Source organism: Pocillopora verrucosa, chromosome 2 (genome assembly GCF_036669915.1).
Source record: "Pocillopora verrucosa isolate sample1 chromosome 2, ASM3666991v2, whole genome shotgun sequence".
In the NCBI taxonomy this organism is placed as follows: Eukaryota; Metazoa; Cnidaria; class Anthozoa; order Scleractinia; family Pocilloporidae; genus Pocillopora; species Pocillopora verrucosa.
Genome location: NC_089313.1, coordinates 16,360,942 through 16,382,526, shown reverse-complemented (window position 1 = coordinate 16,382,526; position 21,585 = coordinate 16,360,942). Strand labels below are relative to the sequence as shown.

General features: G+C 38.5%; 3 protein-coding genes across 7 annotated transcripts; all 3 read right to left on the bottom strand.

The window, feature by feature from the left end:
- Positions 1-4,143: 4,143 nt before the first annotated feature.
- On the bottom strand, positions 4,144-4,572 carry LOC131781005 (thioredoxin-like protein 4A). Its single transcript, XM_066162875.1, has one exon. The coding sequence runs from the start codon at positions 4,570-4,572 to the stop codon at positions 4,144-4,146; it is 429 nt and encodes a 142-aa protein (XP_066018972.1).
- A 3,228-nt stretch (positions 4,573-7,800) lies between these two features.
- On the bottom strand, positions 7,801-14,229 carry LOC131781025 (nuclear cap-binding protein subunit 3). 3 transcript variants are annotated; one of them, XM_066162316.1, is made up of 10 exons: positions 14,112-14,195; positions 13,963-14,022; positions 13,199-13,305; positions 12,582-12,625; positions 11,780-11,899; positions 10,627-10,704; positions 9,830-9,925; positions 9,289-9,366; positions 9,031-9,061; positions 7,801-8,434 (listed from the first exon to the last, which is right to left on the bottom strand). In XM_066162316.1, exons 1-10 carry the CDS (start codon positions 14,187-14,189, stop codon positions 8,011-8,013), a joined length of 1,116 nt encoding a protein of 371 aa, XP_066018413.1. In that variant the 5' UTR covers positions 14,190-14,195; the 3' UTR covers positions 7,801-8,010. The 3 variants fall into 3 exon arrangements, with proteins under 3 accessions (XP_066018413.1, XP_058953648.2, XP_066018414.1); XM_059097665.2 differs by having other exon boundaries at positions 9,830-9,922; XM_066162317.1 differs by lacking the exon at positions 13,963-14,022 and having other exon boundaries at positions 14,112-14,229.
- A 678-nt stretch (positions 14,230-14,907) lies between these two features.
- LOC131781034 (uncharacterized) lies at positions 14,908-21,413 on the bottom strand. 3 transcript variants are annotated; one of them, XM_066162731.1, is made up of 4 exons: positions 21,299-21,413; positions 17,164-18,590; positions 16,631-16,696; positions 14,908-16,279 (listed from the first exon to the last, which is right to left on the bottom strand). In XM_066162731.1, the coding sequence occupies exons 2-4, from the start codon at positions 18,355-18,357 to the stop codon at positions 15,872-15,874; spliced, it is 1,668 nt and encodes a 555-aa protein (XP_066018828.1). In that variant the 5' UTR covers positions 18,358-18,590; positions 21,299-21,413; the 3' UTR covers positions 14,908-15,871. The 3 variants fall into 3 exon arrangements, with proteins under 3 accessions (XP_066018828.1, XP_066018827.1, XP_058953660.2); XM_066162730.1 differs by lacking the exon at positions 21,299-21,413 and adding an exon at positions 20,253-20,613; XM_059097677.2 differs by lacking the exon at positions 21,299-21,413 and having other exon boundaries at positions 17,164-19,654.
- Between the last annotated feature and the right edge of the window lie 172 nt (positions 21,414-21,585).

Here is a 21,585-nt window from a genome sequence, read left to right as displayed (position 1 = left end):
ATTGAAAATTAATTATCAGTAAGCCCGCCTCTCTCGCACCGCGTAAATTTAAGAACTCCTCAGGAATCCTGCTGACTTCACTTATTACGCCTGTCAACGGTAAAGAGTCATTATTTAAGAGAATAGAACATCAAACCTAAATTAAGGGCCATGTTTCATCGAGTAATAGCGATCTTATCAGTTTAACACTTCCACGCCAGAACGCAACTGACAAAAATAGCTGCAATGTAAATATCATGACTTCATGGAATTTTTGATAAGAAACTCTAAGTAAATAATACTTAGTCACTTATAGACCTGTGACGGAATCGGATGTTCAAGTCTGTTCATTTGATAACCGATGTAAGTGATGTGAATCATCAATGACTGCGTATATTTTTATCGAAATCATATCGAACATATCTCGGTGTAGCTGGGAAAAAGGACAGCTTAAGATTGTCGCGTCTTCTTTCTGGATATTTACAAAAGGAGTTGTTGTACTTGCAATGGAAACCAGATCATTGATAGTCACTGACCTTCGTGACATGGTAATCTCGGAAATTCCCATTTAGCTGACTTATTCCCACAACAAACAGGCCATAACGTATTAATTCAAGAGCAACTCTAACTCGAAAGCACGATCAAAAGTTCGAGAGCGCGAGGGAACTTTTTCTTTAATTATAGACGGGGATGATCAGTGGAAGTAAATATACAGAGAAAATGAGTTGAACAACAAAACGGGATTTCAAGTCAGAGACCTTGAGTAGAAATCAGTTTAAATTACGGTCTAGTTCTCCTATTACAGCAAATCCAAAACGAAGCTTTTAAAACGAAAACGCTCCTTCTGTCCTTGGCAAGTCAGTGCTGGTGTTTTCTCTCTGTGATTACTACTATTTTTTTTAAAGAGTACTCTACTGGCTGAAATTCATTTGTTATTGTTAGTTCTTTTTCCCTTGAATTTTCCAATTGTTGCGGTTTTCTAAAAAATTCAGCTTTAAATGCCTAGAGAATGAGGCCAAGTGAAAAAGAAGAGAACTTAATTTTTCATTTGGTAAATTTTCACCTCTCACCTTCAATCAGTAGAAGCTGTTACATAGCAGTTTCGAATTTGACGCAAATCCAACAATTGCGTCAGATAACAGCTGATTATACCACGATCGTCACAGCAGCTGATCACTCATTACAGTCGCAATAAACCCGACGAGCCAATCACAGAAGCAGTTGAGAACGCGCAAACCATGTGAGAACGAGGGAAACAAGTCTTGCCCACAACGGGGGACAAGATTTTTAGCTGATGTTCAATAGTTTATAAATAAAGAAGCGAGTTTCTATGATCAGTCATCCTTTTAAAAATATACTTCTTACCTTAACCTGCATTCATCAACCTGTTGTTCAATAGTTTATAAATAAAGGAGCGAGTTTCTATCATCAGTCATGCTGTTAAAAATATACTTCTTATCTTAACCTGCACTTATCAACCCGTTGTTTCTTATAAGAAAAGAATTCGGCTGTTTCCTCTATTTCAGTTTAAAGTTTCAAAAGAAGCGTGATCAAGAAATTTATTCAAGCATAGCAGAGGTCAAAGTTATAACAGGAAGATAAGTCGCAAAAAGCGATCCCAGTTCCACCCCCATGGGGCGTAAATGTAAGACATTTGTAGTGATTTTGATTAAGAGGTGTTCTTTCCCCCTCCCTTCCCCTCCCCTCCCGTCTTATGTGCATGACGCCGACCATAAAGAGAGAATGCCACACTTTGAGGGCCTCTCAGTCAAAATTTTTTAAGTTCTCAGAAAAGCGGAACAACGAAGCTAAGGTTGATCCGGAATGGAAGGTCGCATTTCTTTTGTATTGGGTCAATAAAACTGAAAGGGAAAGTGGAATGGAAGGCCGCATTCCGTTCGTATGATTATGTAAAAAAAATGAAAAAGAAAGTGGAAATGCGATACTACTCAGTCAAAATTTTTTAAGGTCTCAGTAAAGCGGAACAACGAAGTTGAGGTTGACCCGAAATGGAAGGTCGCGTTCCTTTTGTATTAAGTAAAGGGAAAGTGGAAGTAGAAGTGCGATAGTATTTCTTGATTTCAACAAAGAAACGAAAGTAAGGTCAAGTAAGCTGACAAGAGATTATACTCTTTTGAGGCCGGGTAAGACCAGGTTTCAACCAGAGCTAAAAGAGACATGGACCACATTAAAATTTTACTTTAGTTCTGATAACTTTCATAACCGAGGTACCATCAACATTAATTGCGTCTTTAAGAGTTTCTCGGCGGTTTCTTCTCAAATAAAACGAAATTAAAATATTTTCGTCCGCCTCATTTTCATCTAATGTCCTCACCAGTATTCTCTTCATTGAATGTTTACATCTTTGTGCATTTTTAACCTACTTTAGTTCAAACTAAAACGCCCTTTAATGATGCTAATATCTACAGAAAGTTTCGTTTGTTATTGTTTGTCACCGAGTTTTCATCAGTCTACACTAAGAAATCTTTTGTTGAGTCTACGTTTTCATCAACGTTTTGGGTATATTTTTGGTCAGTCAAGTAAAAATGTATCAAAAAAGTAATTTCTGTTTCTTATGGAACTATGCGGTTGGCTCTAATGCAGGGAAATTTACTCCATAACAATGAAAACCCAATTCACGAGATGTTTGAAGGGGAAAAATCAAGAGAAAGATTTCAGTGGACTCCATTTTAACTGATGGAGAAGTCACTCTTTATTTGAGAATTGCCTGATGAACCCCTCCATTTGAGCTAATGGTTACTACAGAGACCTATGCCAGATGAGGTGATAAAATAATTAATACTCAAGCATTGTTACAGGAAGTTCCTCAAGGAGCAAACTTATTCTCCATAACCAATATAAGCAATATTTACTCCATACCTCAAAAAGAAATAAACAACAAATATCTGAGTTTAGTAACTTCTCTATATTTAATAAGCACAAAAATATCATTAAGTAATATTACCATTCTAGTGATGTCTAGTGATGCCTTTTCCCTGACAAATGTAAAATTTCTCACACTAAAATAAAAAGTTTCAAAAACTAATCCTAGTAGTGCCTACAACCTCCACTCCCAGCCATCTTCTTTGCCATACCTTTATGTTTTTAGCAAGTCACATACAGTGTATATCAATAGATATTTCCTTAAGTTATAATCATGGAAAAAGGAGTGATTTTCTTAGATGCCAACATCAGCTTGCCATTCAATTTCATCAACCTAACTTCTACCATTCCAACCTTTCATGTCTATAAAGTGAATCCAAGAATTAAGAACTTTAGAAAAGAGTGAATTAGAAGATTGAAAAAATGTACAATTTCATTCATAAACCAACATAAACTTGCATCAAAAAGAGAAACTATAGGCTGGTCAGGAATCTGTTGACTGTTCTAAACAGTGTACAGAAGTAATATTAACATAAAAAAGAAGGAAGGTGTTACTATTTTTCATTGTGAAGAGAGCCAGGAAGAGATGAACAATTCCATATTTACTTAAAATTTCACCCATATCTGACTTCTTTTAAAGATATAAATTTTCTCTGACTCAAAGTGTAATTCTTTGCCTTTCCCGACCTGTAGCAACCATAGTAATCAGGGTGAAGACTTTATCCAGGCCCCTTCTCACTTTCATTGACAAAATGTGTTGCCTTCAACCTTTGCTCAGAACGTTTATCACTCACTGACCAAAAATGCATATAGGAAAGCTATAAGATTGGGGAAAAACCAAAAACCATAAACCTTCAAACTAGATCATTCTACAGGCAAAAAAACTGTCATATAACCCTTAAACATTTGTTTAGGTACTGTTTCCAGCTACAGTCTGTTTTAGCTTTAATTTGCTTAAAATCTACGAACTCATCGGTCATGCTGAACAATTCAGTGTAATAGGAAAGTTAACATTATTGTGAAAATAGAAAGAAGCTCAATTGTCCACTAATGATATTTAACCCTTTGACCCCTAAGAGTGACTAATATCTAATTTCTCCTTACAATATCATGCCTGAATCAAACATAAAGGTTACAAGAATAAAGGAAACGATCACCAAGAGGCTTTTGATTGCTAAACAAATTCTCCTTATCAACGCCTAAGAAAATGTATAGAGAACGGTATGGAGAATAGGAATACTGATCTTAGGCTGAAAGGGGTTAAGGCAAAAGATTTATATCCTAATAACGATACTTGGTGGAATAATCCTTGGGTGAAACAACCAAACCTCGGCCTTTCCGCGCTCCACGATAAACAGTCTCGACAATATCAACCATTTCTTGTTTATCTTCCAAAGCCCAGTTGATCTTATTGTTGTTTCCTGTGCCCAAATCAATCATGATGTGTTTGTTTCGGTAGAAGAACATTGTCGTGCAGGGGTCGTACAATTCATACATTTTGTTAAAATCCGGACACTCTGTAATATCCACTAAGTAGATCACCGCAAAGTTCTTCACTTTATCCGCAATGGTGTACAATACTTCGTCCATTTTCATGCATGTCGGATCCCAATCGTGACCAAATCGAATAACCACAACTCGATCTTCTTCCGACATGATTGCCTGGTCAACTTGCCAACCATTTTTGAGATGCTGAAGCATGTAAGACATTTTGAAAGCTGTTCTTGGACCTTTCTTGAGTACCAAAATCCAAATAACGATGAAGGGAAGATCTCAGCCCACTCTGAAGTAGATTCCCCACTGAATTTTCGTTTTCAACAACGTTGCTTTGACGTTGGTGATCAAAATGGCGGAAGCCGGTCGTCCCATCATGCAACAGCGTTTAACAGTACTTCAGTCGTTCCAGTCTTTCAAAGTGAGAGGTGAAAAATTCAACAGGTTACTGAGGACTCGGGAAGACGGATCAAGTTCTCGGAACTAAAAGTATAGTTTCGTTGGGACCTATAATATTGTTAAAATGTCGCAAATGGTGTATATAAAGAAGAGTTTCGCATTTAGGTGATTTGAGTGATTTCGTACTTAGAGAAATATCTCGTTTCAAAAATTATAGATTGGGATGACAATCTCGGAACAAACGAACAATCTTTAGTTTTTGATACTTAAAGAGATTTCATAACAAGCCAAGAGGGAACTTATTCAGTATTGAGTCCTCTTCCATGGGAAAAAAGTAGCAGCACTTAAGTGGCCCTTTTTTAAAATGAGTGGTACTCATCGTTATGGTTTTGCTAATGTTAAATAAATAGCCTGGGAGGGCAGAGATATTGAATCAGAGACTCACGAAGGTGGAGAGAGGATGAAGCTAATGGGGCAAGGAAAGTGGGGGATACATCAAGACTTCGCACGAGCCTATTTTATGCTTCTTATGTCTCGCATACCCTCAGAGAAAACAAAGAAAAACGTTATTTTTAGGCAGAGCATCATGTAAAGATCTTTGTCAAATTATCTGTATATTTCCTTAGACGTAATTAATAGGTGTCATTGTAGTATCACCGGGTATTTTTTTACTTAATGCGCTGTATTTTGACGAGTCTGGTAGTTAGATCATCAGAGGTAATTATTTTAAGAATGCTTATTGTAAGTCCTAAAAATAACACATCTTAAGTTCCGCAACTCTAAAACCTTTACATTCGGGGTAGGTATCGTTTCCAATACAAACAAAGATTGGTCTGCTTTTTAGAGGCCGTTTGAGACGGTTTTAAGATCGTAAAAATAGCTCAGAAACCGCGATTTACGTGAGGAAATAAATTTTTTCAGGAAGACTAATTTCTTTAAATAGCAAGAGTGATCAGTCACTTGAGCGACATGTTTGCTAATTTCAATGATTCACGATCGCGCCAAGTTTGCGTGTCATTCTCTCGGATTTGAGAAAACCGATAGAAAAACTGACTACATCTCAGATTCCCTGTATATATTGAAAGAATATTTGAGGGCAGAGTTCTTGCCTCAAGTGAAGAATTCAAGATTGATCGTTCTCTTTTAGCGACGGTTCGTTTTAACTTATCGGTTAAATGATAATGAGATCTTACCTGGTTTTATGGTAAAGCAATCAAATTTTTTTTTTCGGTTCGGACTAGGCCTTAGTCAGAACTTAGAGTAGAAGTTCGAAACGTTTACATATTGTATTCCAAACATCTTCCACTCGCTGTTCTTTAACAATACCGAATATTGGCGCGATATAGCTAATACCGTCGATTTTCCAATTAAAACGAGTAGCATCATCGTATATTACGATATGCCGCATTCTGTAAGAGTCCTGAGTGTCTGACCCATGTTGGTGGTCGTATAAATGATGCTAGGACATGCGGTAAAAGAAAACATGTACTTCTTTCGGCTAAAGCTTTGTATCTCATTTCATAATCATGTATTTTGATATGAGAAAAGCTCATTTGCGTTTACCCTCAACACGTATTTAAATACACTTCCACATTGCCATAGTTAAGTTGATAGAGCTTGTCAGTTGATACTCTTAAAATATAATCATTCTAAGAGGATAGTGTTCCTGCGCTTGGAAAGAACCAAAAATGGCAAACAACATAATTAATTACAGTTCCACAAAGATTTTAAAGTACCACTTTTATGTGTAAATATACTCTCCCGCATGGTGACCTTTTCCTGGGTTGAGGCGACTGATTCCCCTCCACAAGAGCAAAAAGGGAAAAAAAAAACCGATGTTGGACTAATTAAGGATATAAATAAAGCAGTAACAACAGTAAGAATACTGTTCACCGATATAAACCTGCTGTTGAACCAATATTGGTTGAGGAGTTTGGAATCGTTACATCCAGGGGTCCTGAATCAGCACATTTAGTCCAGAGGGTCTTAAAACCTGCTCTTTTCCTCCACGGCTATAGGTCATCATCAAGTAATTTCTTCTGTTATGTCTATAGATTTGATTGGCGTGATTTACATTAAGGAATGGTCTTAAATTTTCCATCTGATTTCCCTATATGGGGCTATGCCCAGATGTTGCTAATAATGTTGATAGTGACCCGCATTTAAATGGCGACATGGAAAGCCCTCAAGGGGTGTTTTCCTTTTTTTAAATTTCCCAGCACGATGGGAAATTAGCAATATCAACACGTAACTTTCATGTAAAATTCTTAAATAATATAGTGTATCACACATCAAAATTTCTTTGTTCACCGGCCGAAATAATTAGGACGAAGTTCGCGACATCTGGAATGAAAATCTCTTTTTTCTATCAAGCAATTTTGGTGCCGGATTTATGCTTTTACGTTAAAAAAAAAGCAAAAACAACAACGAAAAACTACTGGAAAGCAACAACAACAAATAAAAGAAGAAACGAAAAACCACAAACTTCGTATCTATTGTTTGTTTTTGTGTCAAATAGTTCATCCATGTGCAATATACATAATCATCTGATCGAAGTTCAAGTTTCCTGTTGACAAATCCAGCCACAAATCTGCCCACACCCCACGAATATAGTCAAGAAACACAACGTGCTTCATATCGTGGCCGAAGCATGACTAGCATCTAACTTCTCCTTACAGTAACACGACTGAATCATTTATTTAGATCATGAGAATAAAGGAAATGATCACCAACATAAGAAGCTTCGATTGTTATGTAAATTCTCCTCATAAGCACCAAAGGAAATGTTTAGAGAAGAGATTGGGGAATATGGATACTGATGTTAGGATGTTGGTTGCGTCTCTCTCTAATTGGGTCGTCGAATGATAGAATCAGAAATTTTACGAAGGCTGAGACAAAGAAAAAAAAGGCCCTGATATCTTTGACAGAATTTGCCTTTCTGCCAACGTCATCAGTTCTGAGACACCAACAATGGTTGATTAAAAAGATAGGACAGCTACATTCCCGTTCGTTGCTGTCCATTTTGACGATGTTATTGTCAAGTAATTCCATTAAATTATGTACTTTTATTAAAGATAAAGTTCCACATCAGTACCTTAGATTTGCCGTATAATATTTATCAGCAAAATGATTTAAAAACCAAGCCCGCTCGCACATCTCGGTGGTAAAATAGTTAACGTTCTACACCGTAGCTAAATGATTTAAGTGCTAAAAACTAAAAAAAATTAACTTAAATTTTTTTTCTTTAAGACAGGTCTATTCCGGCTCCTCCTTGATCTCGATAGACAAAGACGGCCTGTTCTTAAAATTAAACCCGTGTCGCTGTCTACTTTGAAGTTTTGACCGCAAGTCTAAAGTGGGTTTTTCAGTCCGGACTTCCATTTTATTTTCTTTCTTCTCAATTCTTCCTTTCCATTTATCCCTCTTTTCTCTTCTGTCGTCGTCCTCGTCACTTTCGCTGTCGTCATCTTCGATAGCATCAGCGTGCATGCGCATGCGTAGACTTCCCGGTTCATTCCTTTCCGGCTGACCGTCGTTGTTGACGACAATCTTAAGCGGAGGTTCGTCGATATCCATTTTTTCTTCTTTTTCAGTATCAATCTTGTCGAGGAAGACAACTTCTGGACCACCTGAATACATGTGCTTCACTCGCTCCTGTTCTTTCAATAATTTCCTCTTTCTGGAAAAAAGAAAGTGTAAAGAGTGCTGGATTGAGTTTCGAAAGATAAGTAATCCAAAAGTGTTTGTACGGTTTTCATTTCCTGCGTTCAGCGATTGATATGCTACCTCCTCCATCAATCATAGCGGAGCTCGCAGAGCGTAGCCCCATAATTATACAAAATAGTAGTCGCAAATCAAGCCGAAAAAATTTGGATGTACGACCGTACGACCGACCGTACAAGGTGCTACTTTTAGCATGCGCGGCCAACTGTACCATGGGCACTATCTTATAATCAGTCCTCTACACGGACACGAAGAAGTTGCGAATGAAAATCCATTAATATTACCACGCACTTTATCCATAGTAGGGGCTTTAGTTTTGTTGAAGAGACGTGCGGGGAAAAAAAATGCGAGCTCCGCTTTTAGGCTTGCCTAAATCTCTATATCATGTAAAACCGCTTTGGTCGCACTCCTTTTGCCCACCATTTTGCCACAACTGGCGCTTGTCACGTGCATCTGTTTTGAGCTTTGATTGGTTCCCCGAGTTAAAGCTTATTCTGATAGGCTAATGAAGTCGCTTGTAGCTTCTACTAGTAACCTTAAGAAATTAATCACCTTGATGAACTGACGATGCCTTTTCTTCTGCCTGAAAAAAGGAGACGATGAAATGATAATCATGTGTCTTTCAACAAACTTTACCAACAACATAAAAATCAAACAACTTTACGAAAGCAAATCACATAAAAATGATAGTCATTCAAATAACAAGGCAACTGTTTCTAACTCTGTTTAAGCAAAACTCTTAATTAGGGAAGAGGGACGAGAGAACGGAACATAGCGATAGAGTAAGCCTCAGAATAAGAGGATATCCACCTTGTCCAGTGTCGTTTGCTTTACCATTGATTAAGTAATACATGCTTCTTCCGGCTGCCCCTGGTAGTTTCTTGTCCTCTAAAACATTTCAAAACGACATAAAATGAGTATCACGAAACCTTGACCTTTCCACGTGCTGTTAAAAACTGCGCCAGGTTATTCAAAACAGGATTAAGCAAAGCCGAGGTTAGAGAAGGATCTTTAATTTAAGCCAGGTGTGAAGACCAGCGAGTCTGGCGAATGTTAGCTTGAATTGTCGCAAGTATTGCAAAAGTTGTATATGGTCTCGAAATTTTGTCTTCCAAACGCAAATATAACACAAGTGCAAGAAACAATACAGGAAATGGTAAGATTTTCAATGCCTTGCATTAGCGCTTGGGTTTGAATATGCATTAAACGTGTCAACCACACTAGTGTAAGCGTGCGATGAACAACCCGGCTCTGTTAGTCGTTCTAGTTCAATGCCGAAAACAGTTCAGCCAGCCATGGTCTGTGAAAAAAGAGTAAGACTTACTTTAAATTACCAATGCAAGCAACCTACTTTTCGTTGCCAATCGTAAGAGGAGACATTTAGCTTTGGGATGAGGAGGGCCTATCTTCCATCTGACTTCCACAGCGTCACTGATATCCTCATCTACTTAATATCAAACGGTAAATAATGGTTAGGTGGCAAAAAAGAGTAACTTTCAATTGGGTGTCGAAAATAATCCGGAAAAGATGTGGCTTTGCTTTTTGTCATTCTGATTAGTCTTGAAAACTTGCGTTCATCTATCAACCAATCAGACGCAAGACTAAAATCAAACCGGACTTTGACGACTGCGTTTTCCCGCGCTTTTGATTGTTAGCTTGTTTGTTCTGTGAATTCTGATTGGCTGCTAATGATATTCTCTTTTTTTTCTCATTGGCCGGTATAAGAACTATAATCTAGCATTTATAAAACCCAATTGAAAAGCGCTCTAGTTATTAGAACACTATAGAGTTTGGTCTTTTTTGGAAAGATTTGGGTCCTCTAAGAAAAATACCAGCGCACTCTAGACAGTCGCGCATTTTGACTAAACTTTACAAAACAAGTGGGTAAGAAAATTACCCAAGGCCAAAATGACAGTCCAAGATAGTCAGAGTTCAAGAAATATCAGAGAATTCATTGTATTCTGAATCATCCAAAGCAACCTAACAAACAAAAGTGTTTATGTTGAGAACTACCATCAACTTTTTTAAAACCTGCAATTGATCTTCAGAGTATCCCTTGTTTTTATAAAGAGATCAAAGTTTTCTATCACAAGGCATAAAATTTAAGAGGAAAACTGTTTCTTTGAGTAAATGCATTTGAGAATTCACCTGTTGGGTTTTCTAATTGTTTTCCGACTGCCATCAAAACTCTAGAAGCAGTGAATTCATCATCCCAGACTACATTACCTACAAATAAAAGAAAAAAAATTTTGAGGAAAAGGATTTAAAAATAAATATCCTGGTTAAATTTCACAGAACTGCATAGTATCTTAGCTTGTAGGACAACCAAGCTTAAACAACTACTTTTCCAAGCTGGAGAAACTTTGAGGCTGCAGAAAAGGTTGGGAATCAATTTTCTACAGTGATTTTGCAGCAACAGCTTCTGCATTAAGGTTTGTTCATGAAGGAATGGTGCCTCCTTTCACCAAACAATTACACTCAGTGTTCCTACCAGCTATGCAAGCTTGCAATGTTAAGTTGATGTGCACTGCAAGGGCAAATCTAAGAGAGGAGTGTAGGCACCCCCCTTCTCTGCATCAAGGTTAAACAAAATCTGCTGTATCATTAGCTTTGCATTCTCAGCAGTTTGTAATATGTTATTGCTTAGTCATAAGCCTCCTTCTTCATCATTCCCTTTCAAAATTTGTTTACATTACACATCCTCGGTGGTGCACCCCCTACAAAAAAAAACCTGGATCTGTCCCTGCAGTGCACTTGGCTGTCAATATACTTGAAAAAAGAAAGCAGAAAGATATAGTGGGTGGCCAGGTTATCATGGAAGCCACATTGTTTTATCAGATTACACCTTAAGCTAAGAACTGTTCAGCTAAGATGTTCCAAGCATTCCAGGAGTTTTTCACAAACCTTCCAGCAAATTTTGAAGGTGGAACTGACCAACTAAAACTTTTAAAACTGTTTAAAGTAAATCACATCCATATAATTTCACTTAAGAATTGGGAAATGGCTATCCTAAAAATTTCTTCAGTGGTATTTCAAAAATTGTATGGTTTGTTTGCAAAATGAGGTGAAAGTAGCTGGCTAAAGGTAACAGATATGCCGGCAGTTTTGGCTGACTGCTTACTCTTACTAACAGCTCTGACAGTGTAGAGTAGACAACACTTTCCTCTTAGAACAATAGAAAAGCTATGGTTGTGTAATTTGCATCAGTGTCTGGCTTCAGCAAATAATCCAAACCTCAGCCTACATAATTCTCATCCATTAATCACTGTCATTTGTTAGATTACTGAGATCAAGGACTTACACGAAGAATCATCAATCCATTCTACAGACCCAGGGGCAAAGTCTCTGAAATATGCAAACACATCCTCTGTGCTCATCTCGTTCACACCATGAATAAGAATGGCATCTGATCTGGTCTCACCTTCAAACAAACAGCCGGTGTCAAGTGTACAACATGATGTATGATTTGCATAATAAATAGACCCTTAGCAATAAATAAAAGCACCTTTCATATGAATGCTGAAAGGAATATATATTAATTGATTTGCTTTTTTTGTGACCAATGTGAGCAAATGACTCCTGATCCTTCAACCATGCTTTAGTCTCCATGCTTATGGCTGTTTTCATGTAGTCACACAGGTTCCCACCATTTCCTTCATAACTGGACCTTTGTCATGTCTAGACCTTAGGTTAGGATTAAGATACTCAATCAAAAAGCTCTCTATTCAAAAGAATACTACCAAGTACTACTGAGATATCAATACATGTTATTAATTCTGAAAAAAATTCAGACTTTTTTAATGTTAAATACTTCATGGGCAATTGATATGGGGAGAAAGACCCTACTGGTTTGTTGATTAAAAAAAATGGACTATGAAGAAACAGCTTTAACCCTTTATACCCTAACATCAGTATGCATATTCTCCATACTGTTCTCTAAACATTTCCTAAGATGCCAACATGGAGAATTTGCCTAACAATCAAGAGCTTCTTTAGTCCAGGATCAACTCCTTTATTCTCCTGACTTAAAGGTTTGATTCAGGGTGATATAGTAAGGAGAAATTAGAGGCCAGTCACTCTTAAGGGTTAAAGGGTCAATTTACCATCAGTAATGGCAGGCAACTCCTTGGGATCAACAGATGGCAGTCTGAAAAAAAACAAAAAAAAACAGCCAATAACAAATAAGCATAAAACTTTCTAAAAAAAAAACATGAAGTACCGTTAAGTAAGAGGTTACTACATGGAGAACCCAATAAATATAACAAAAAATCTGAAAGTGAAAAGGCACATGAAAGAAGTGGTGCACAGCAGCTGTAATTTATGCTTTTCATACAACTATTTCCCCCTCCCCCCTCTCTCATTCTCTCCCCTCCACTAACCCTACCCCCAAAACAATTGTAAAAGACAGAATGGACAGGTGGAGAAGGGGAGAGTTTAGTGTATAAACAGCCTTAATGACCATAGGAAAGGAGACTTAACTTGTCCACCCCCAAATTTCATCAGAAATTCTCCTCACTGTCTGCCAAACAATTCTTATAATGTTTGTTCTAAGAATTTGATACTGGATAAACTACTAATCCCCTAATTGACATTTTTCTTAATTCTCAGTGCTTGTCTCCTTCAGATACTGTATTGATATTGTAAGGAGAAATCCTGCCTTGGTCACTTATCAGAGTTAAAGGATTAAGAATCATATACTTCTCTGAGTTAATACACCTACACTGTATCTGGGTCATCCTCAGAATGACTGTCATCCTTTTCTGTGTCTTTCTGTTTTGCCTGAAGGCCAAATCTTTTCGCCCTTCTTTCTTTCCTTTCCTGTGCTTCCTGTGAACCAAAGAGAATGACATTTGTATGATGGAAATGAAAAGAATCTTTCTTAAAAACAAAACACAAAAAAAGACCTTGCCAGGGTGCACACCCAGACATTACAATCCTCCATGCAAGCCTACACAATGGCACTGTCTACCACTCAAAGAGGTGGTTGATAACTCCTGAAGTTTTAATGCAAGCAACAGGAGATTTTGCAGCCTATATCCACCACAAATGACATCAGATGTAAGGAACCTTTCCCCTGTATATCACATAACGTTTACTTTCGTATTATAAATTGTGAGGTGTATGTCTGTATTTGAAGGCATGTGATATATAAATAAAATTACCATTGGGCTCGAAAAAAAGGTCCAAGAAAAATAGAAAAATAGCCAATTTTTTAAAGAGAATTTTAAGAAATAGATATTCAGTGGCTGGCTTTCAAATCTAGGGAGATCAGAAATGTCGAATGTTAAATGTCAGATGGATTAAATTTAACGAATTTCGTTGAAGTAACTTGAGGCCATGGTACTGTAGCTAAATTCTTGGTTGATCAAAACTTCTTGGAGTTTAATAGGAATAAATCCAAACACTTCAAGTTACAAGGTAACAGGAAATCAGTTCCATTTCGACTGAAATTATAATTTAAACACTTTACAACGATATGAGTACCTTCGAAGTTACATCAAATCCTGTCACGAAACACCCAGACTTATTTTCATATCTTCTTTCCTATACGTGCAAAATTCATGGAAAAAAATAATTACATGTTTTTATAGATAATAATTATAGTTAAATTACTAAATATCCTTCATACTTACAAAGTAAAATGGTAAATCTTTCTCCTCTTTGTCGCTATCATCAGCAGGAATTTCAACTCTCAACTCCTCAAACTCCATCTTGAATTAAACTTGTACTCAGACTTCCTCTTTAAGTAAAACATGGCATAGGTCCGCTTTGTGTCCAGGAGGAGCTTCTGTGCTTCAGACTTTTTGAGAACTGACTTGAAGTTGAAGAGGGAACAAAGAAGAAAATAGAATAAAGTCTAGAATAAAAGAAGAAGTTGAAAAGGTTTTTTTAAATTATTTAGAAGAGGTCTTAGAAAGGATCACAAGAAAGGCCTCGCAAGAGAAGTCATTAGAATTATCGGGCTCTTACGTAATCAATGCTATCCTTGGTTGCTCAGTCGGGAAGTCAAGCGCTTTTGTCCAGTATGGTTCGGATGGTAAGCTGCATCACGAGAACCTCTCGAGAGGCTACGTATGGCAACGTAATAAAAGCGTGACAGCTCCTTGCTACAATATAAACCATATCCTAGCAAGGAAACCTTCCAATTGGTTTATTTAAAAAGAAAACTTCAAATGCGGCAGAGCTAGTCGTATAAGCCACTTCAGAAGTTCAAAGTATATCAGGTCAGTTTCGAGCCACATCATGATCAACCTAGAGAAGAGCTGCGCATGTTGACAGACGGTTACGGTGTATATAGGGCTGGGGGAGGGGGTCTTAATACAGAAACGTATAAGGTACGTAATAGATCTTTAAACCACTGATGCGCGCTTTGACAAGGTAAAAGACTTTTCTTTCTCGTATTTTCATCAAGATAAGTCGAATTTCAGGATTTATTTTGTAAAAGAGAAATTTATTACAGAAAAACGACGATATTTTGGTTTTTCTCTCCTGGAAATACAGGGATTGAGAAAGATGAGTTAGACTTTTCACAATATCTAAATGTAAATGCTTGATGTAAGGTGTGTAAACTGCGAGGGAATAGTACAGATTCGAAGCCTCAGTACTTTAAGTATTGAGAGTATGGTCGAACCTGCATTAAGCGGCACCGTATTAAGCGTTCACCATGTATTAATCGGTTCGGTTGTAATCGTCCCGAACTTTTCTACTTAATTAACTTTATCATTATGCGGTCGTGGTTACCCTTAACTGAGACCCAACGGCTTATTTGTATTGTTTTCCACCTGAATTGAACGGTCACTTAGAGTGGAACCACACAAATAAAACTAAGAATAATATCTCAGGTCAATATATTCCGTGTTTATCTCCCGAAATTCAATGTTAGTAGTAAGTTTGAGCGAGTGTTTGTACATTAAGTGGTTAATTATGGAATGAAAAGACGTTTCTTTTTTTTCAAACAACCCAATTCTGTGAAACCTGTATTAAGCGTTCAACCTGAATTTAGCGGTCGCCCCATCACTCCTCGCGGGTGAACGCTGAATACATGTTCGACTGTATCACGTGAAGTACCGTTTTTCATTCACTTGCACTGAGTGCTTGAATTACAAAATTCACGTCTTCTTGTCGTTTGATAAGAAGGCTGATCTCTAAACTAATCATAACTTGGTTATACCGGGGCGTTTTCTCACGCACCAGGCAACATTGAGATGGGAGAGAGGGAGAGATAAATGAGAGATATAAAAAGTTAAAAAAAGTACTAGAGCGTGCCAAGAGTTTTGTCACAAATTGAAGTATATAAGTGCTTCACTCGAATTGAGTAATTTTTGTTAATCCTAAGATGAGAACATGGATGCAGAAAACGTGTTTCCTCGGATGTTAGTCTTACATCTCATGGCTAGGTATAGCTAGCGTGGCAGACGTTACCGATGTAGGTCACATCCACACGCCGCCCGTAATCCTTCTTAATCACGAATCTCAATTTAACGCTGCACTCTGGATACTTGCACTCAGCCCCTCCCCTGAAAAACACGGACGAGTGCATCTTACGCGAGTTTTCCGATCTCACGTGATTATTCTTGAAACGCAAACTGCACCATGGGTTGCTTTCCTTCACTTTGTTAAGGAAAATGCGGGTCCAGTCTCCGCTCAGTAGACGGCCACCGCTTGGAAATGACTTAATTGGCATCTTGGCCCAATCTTCCTCTGTCAGCTTGAATCTCGCAGTCGTGCCGTCTATGTTCACTCGAAAGAACGTTTCTTGTAAGTCCTCATCATCTTTGTCTTCTTCAGAAAGATCAGATTCCTAAATGAAAGAAACATAATTTGACATTGGCATTACTCTAATAATTGTGGGAAAAAAAACCTTTAGCAAACTGCACTTACGACCAAGATCTTTCTGCGTTTTCGCTTGTCGACGAGGGATCATGAAATGCAGACCCAAGAGGGGAGGGGAAAATCGTGTCAAAGAAGTTTAAAGACTTGTGTGTAGCTGCACAATAAAGGCTGACCTTCTTATGGGAATTTCACATGAAAACTTTGCCAAAAAGAGCACAACATAGACTTAATTAGTGAGTTGAAAACTAAAGCCAGTGATATTCAGGGTTAAAGAGCGCAATTATAAAATGCACTATTATACAAATACAGTTTGTATTACGTTTTCCAGAGGCCATTTCTGATTTCCTACTGCAAAATGGTTGGATGTTTTCTTTGTCTCCTCGACCTGATTGTGAATTAAAATAAAAAAAAAATTAAAATCTTGCAGCTCGTTATTTTTAATATGGTGGCCGAAGACTATCTTATCACTCTGTAAACTGATTATCAAAGAGGACCGGTGTTACTGAACCACATCCAGCATCTCATCATCCAGTCCCGCACCCACCTGTTTGCTATGGAGACAGCAGAAAGTGTGGCTGAATCTTGCCCTCCCTTAGCTTTGATCGCACCTTGATGCATTTTTGTCTTCCATCATAAATTAATGCGCATTGCTTGAATTGCGAGTAATATTGGTCAACAGTTCAGTTGATTGACAGCATAAGAAGCATGACACAATTTAGCTGATTAAAAGTCAAACTCGATCGCGGGATAACGCTTCAAATTGAAGACGATAAAAACTTGTCAACGCCTTATGCTGAATTTAAAACGTTTTCCAATGAGCGTGTCTACAGTTGATACTTAAATCAATCCTACCTCTCTCTTTTGAGGAAGCATGATGACCGATGTTCGTGTGTTTTGTATGCCAGGGGTTGTTGGAGGAGACGTCGTTTGTGGTTGGCTCGCTACAACGCAGTGACAACGAGGGCAAGTCCTGGTGAATCCTCTCTCATTGACAGTCGTTTGTTGAGAATTAAAGGGAAGATCCTTGGATCGAATCCTTCCATCGGAGCTTGTTTGGTAAATGAAATTGCTCCCTCCTTCACTGCCTTTCTCGTACACCTGGCTGGCTAATTCTCCTTGGAACGTAGCGTGGTAGAATGGCGCCCCTCCTTGCAACCTAATAGTTTTTTGAGACGAAGTACCAGCTTGGCTGCATGTCTGATTAAGTGGATAGCTCAGTATCGGCTGAGTGAACTGCGAGTTTTCTCTGTGTGTCACCTGATGAAAATTTCTTTCCTCAACATCGTAATTTATTCGTTTGAGATCAGCCCTGGTAGTATGTGTCACCTCGGGACTTTCCGTTTCACCAGATTGAATGCCGTTCCGATCCTTTTTCCCTTTTTCATAAGTCGTATGAGAAGACATCATTCCATTTGGATCTTTCTCCCTAGGATTACCCAAATGATAGTAGGGATTTCTATCCCCAGAGAAGTCCATAGCGTTAGTTGGAATACCCTTGGGATTCGTTCCCCTCGGATCGACTGAATGGCGATCGGGAATCATATTGGTAGAGGTTGTTGGATGAGAATGTAAGGAATGGCTAACAGGTGACCGTATGGTGATGTCCACATCGTAAGATGGGATACCCGTAAGATTCGTTTCCCTTGGATCAGCTATGGGGTTGTATGAATTAATTTCCGTAGAATCATTTGGAAGAGACTGAACTAAATTGTTTACTGGTAAACGTAAGTCCACTGCATACGGTTGCATCCCATTTTGAATATCCCTCGGGTTTAACGTGACTTCCCAGGGATTACTATTAGTAGAACTTGAACATGACGTTTGGTTCGTAGCTGTACTTCTGTAAGGCTCTGGTCCACGAAATCTTCTGCCACTTTTGCCACTATCCAAGTAGCTTGGTTCTTCTAACCGACATGATTGTACTGCATTTCCAAAATTGCCTCCAGAAGTTTGCATTTCATCTTGAATTTCCGCTCCATATAAGGAAGAAGACTCGTTTAGGTTACTAATTTGATGAGCCGTTGTTGCATTTGAGTAAAATTCCATTTCAGTGATGATTTAACTCGACAACTATCGGCGGAAACGAGTTGGGTTTAAATGTTCATCTGCTTAGGTAACTAACCGCGTGACCGTCTTCGTCAAACAATTTCGGTAGAATGTCTGCAGTTTGAATTTCCTGTTTTTGTCATTATAACGTAAATGTAGCGTGAAGGAAAGTTTTCAGCTGAACTAATCCTCGATAGTGTCAGCCTTTTTCAAAAAGTAGAGCCAGATGAAGTCTGAAACAGAAACAAAGAGGAAACCCAAGTCAGGGCTGGTTCATGAAAAGCCGCCTAGGTGCAATCAGTGCGCCAGACCTAATTTGATAAAGTTAGACTTTGGAACGACATTGAATTCAAATCAAATTTCCATAAGTTCAAGTTTTCAAGGTCGACTGAGTAAAAATACTTATCAAAATAGAAATAGAAGCAAACAATGCAGTGAAGCATGTAAATGATCAAATATAAATAGACAGTAATGGGCAAACATTCAGTGCCCGGAATGCGGCCAGCCCAGTGTCTTTCTCACAATGGACCTTTGTCTAGCTGTAGCCAACAATCCCTGAACAGAGACGACTTTGTCGTGTTTTTACGTTTAGCCAACTCGAATAATACTTCATTGGAAACTAATTAGATTTACACGTATGGAGCATCGGCGTAAATAGGCTAAAAAGCTTTTTTCAAGATTACAACAACCGTTGATTAATTTTTTAAAGATCTTTTTTAGGTAAATGTGGCATAAATTAATCTCCGAAATTAGCTCTTCACTCTTCACACTTGTGCCGACAATATCAACACGCTCTCCACTAAAAAAGTAGAGGAGGCGTTATTTTGATATGGAACTGAATTCTCAATTTACAAAGGAATATATAACAGCTGAAAAGGAGAATGCCACTTGAGAACTCTGAGGCTATGGCGATTACAGGATTTGCGTTCACATCCCTGAGCTTCCGCTTGGCTTCACTGCGCGGGAAAATGAGTAACCTCTCTACCATACTAACGTTTGATCGCCAGCCGGAAAGCACTCGAAGAAAGTCCGAGGAAGTGTACACCGCCGAAGCCTTGAAACCCCGACCCTGTCTGACACAAGATCTTTTCATTTCTTCACTCAATCTTAAACAAACATATTCAGGGAGAATACTGAAATGCGATCAGCATTATGCATCGCCAAGGCCTGCATCTTTTTCAAGGCTTTCAGTTTGGAAAGGTCCCCTGTTCAAGTGGTTGTATAGCAAAATTGTATACCTTTTTTAACAGTCGAGACCCACAAAATCTTCCACTTTTTGAGAAGTTTGCCTGTTCAGGCCAAATAATAAAAAAGCTAAAAATAGCGAGACTAGAAGATTCTGAGTCAAAACAAAAAATCCAAAAGTTTAAAGAGCGCCGCTGGGATAACTTCCGGTTTTTCAATCCAGGTTATCCAATATCATTGCCGCCAGAAGGTTTCATTGATTACTGAGATACAATTGTAATTCGTACTCTCGAGTTACTAATTTTAGCCCATGTGATTAACCTGAATTAAAATTAGCACCTTCGAATGGAAATTTGCCGCCTTATATTAAATACGAATTTGCATAAAATACCACGAGCTAAGAGAGTGGTTGTTTTGAAGTAGTTTTTGTCTTTTTTCTGTTAAACAACCAGGCTCGTGACTAAACCTGTCACGGCGAACATGTAAAGACTTCGCCATTAGTGGCTATTAAATTGTATTTACCGATAGGTCATGGCATGGTACGAATGGAAGCATGCACGAACCTCGTGATTTCAGCCGATTTTGTTAAATGCTAGAACCGCGTAAATGGTTCAACCTGTTATATTGCTGTGTGAAAACATGTAAACGATTCCTGGTTGCTGTACAGACCATCTGATTCTTAGTATTTATAATCGTGTTCATGAATTTACCTCCGATAAGTGAAGTTTCCACGAGTGTGTAGCGAGCAGTCTGGAACTGCGTCAAAATCATCAAACTGTGCAAAGATAGACTGATCGCATCAGCTGATGACCATGTGCAATCAAATATAAATCCTTCCTTCCCTAACAGCACCCAAAAAAGTTCAACATCCTAGCTTCACCCAGATCTTACCCAAATTAGGTCAGTACTTTTTAGCTGATTCCATATGAGGAGCAGTTATAATGAATGTGGACGCCTGATACGTCTACAAAACAAACTGATAATTTAAATGTAGTCGCCGTAAAGTCTAGGGTCTTGTGAAGGAAGATGGGTCAAGATCTAGAAGGCGACACTTTTTGCACATGCTCACGTGACACTGCTGCACAGCACGAAATTTACACGTGCGCGGCACTCATCGTTCGCGCCCCACTCGTCTAAAAGCTAATCCTAAATCCTCTAACCGTCACACCCCCCCCCCCACCACCAGCACCACCAGCACCACCAGCACCACCTTCTCCCTTGTGTTTATCGACAGTTGCCTGCTTCTCTGTAGTATGGTATATTCCGACGAGGCAGGAGATGGGTCCTCTGGACTTCACCGATTACCTCCTCCCCCTGGTTACTGTCGACCATTGTCTGCGATTAATTGATGTTATCCAGCACTGTAATTTCAGTATATTACGACATCACAATGGTTTTAATTGAGCAGCCGTTTGCATTGTTTCCCATAACGAAACATTGTTGCATGAAATGGAATGAAACAAGCATGACGCCTATGGCTTTATCTGTTGTTGTGAAATGCCCACTATAGCATGAACCTTTCAACTCGTTGTTTTAAAATGTTAAAAAACTCAAACGATTCTCGGTCCAGGTTTAAACCATCTGATTCTGAGTCAATATAATCTAGTTGATGTATCTACCTCTGATCAGTAAAATTTTCAAAATTGTGTGACCAACAGTCTCGTCTAATATTTGCGTCGAAACATTAATCTGTGTCATCAAAGATCGGCTTTAGAGACTTTGTAATATAAATCCTGTGCGTGTTACTAGCACTTACCAACACTTAACCAGTTCTCCTCAGTTGGAGCTGATTCCTCGAGAGGAATAGGGGATGAGGAGTATGAACACTTAACTTATGCCTTTGCAAAACAAAATAGCTTCGAGCCAGTCACCGTAGATGGCTTCTTATGAAAGAAAATGACTCATGATCTTAAGGTCAACTCACACAGGCTCGCACGTGCGCACGTGACGCTGTCATGCTGCTAAAATTTAACACGTGCGCGCGAGACAGCTCTTCGTGTTCGCGCCGCACTCGTTTTAAGGGTAAATCCTCTAGGAGAAGCT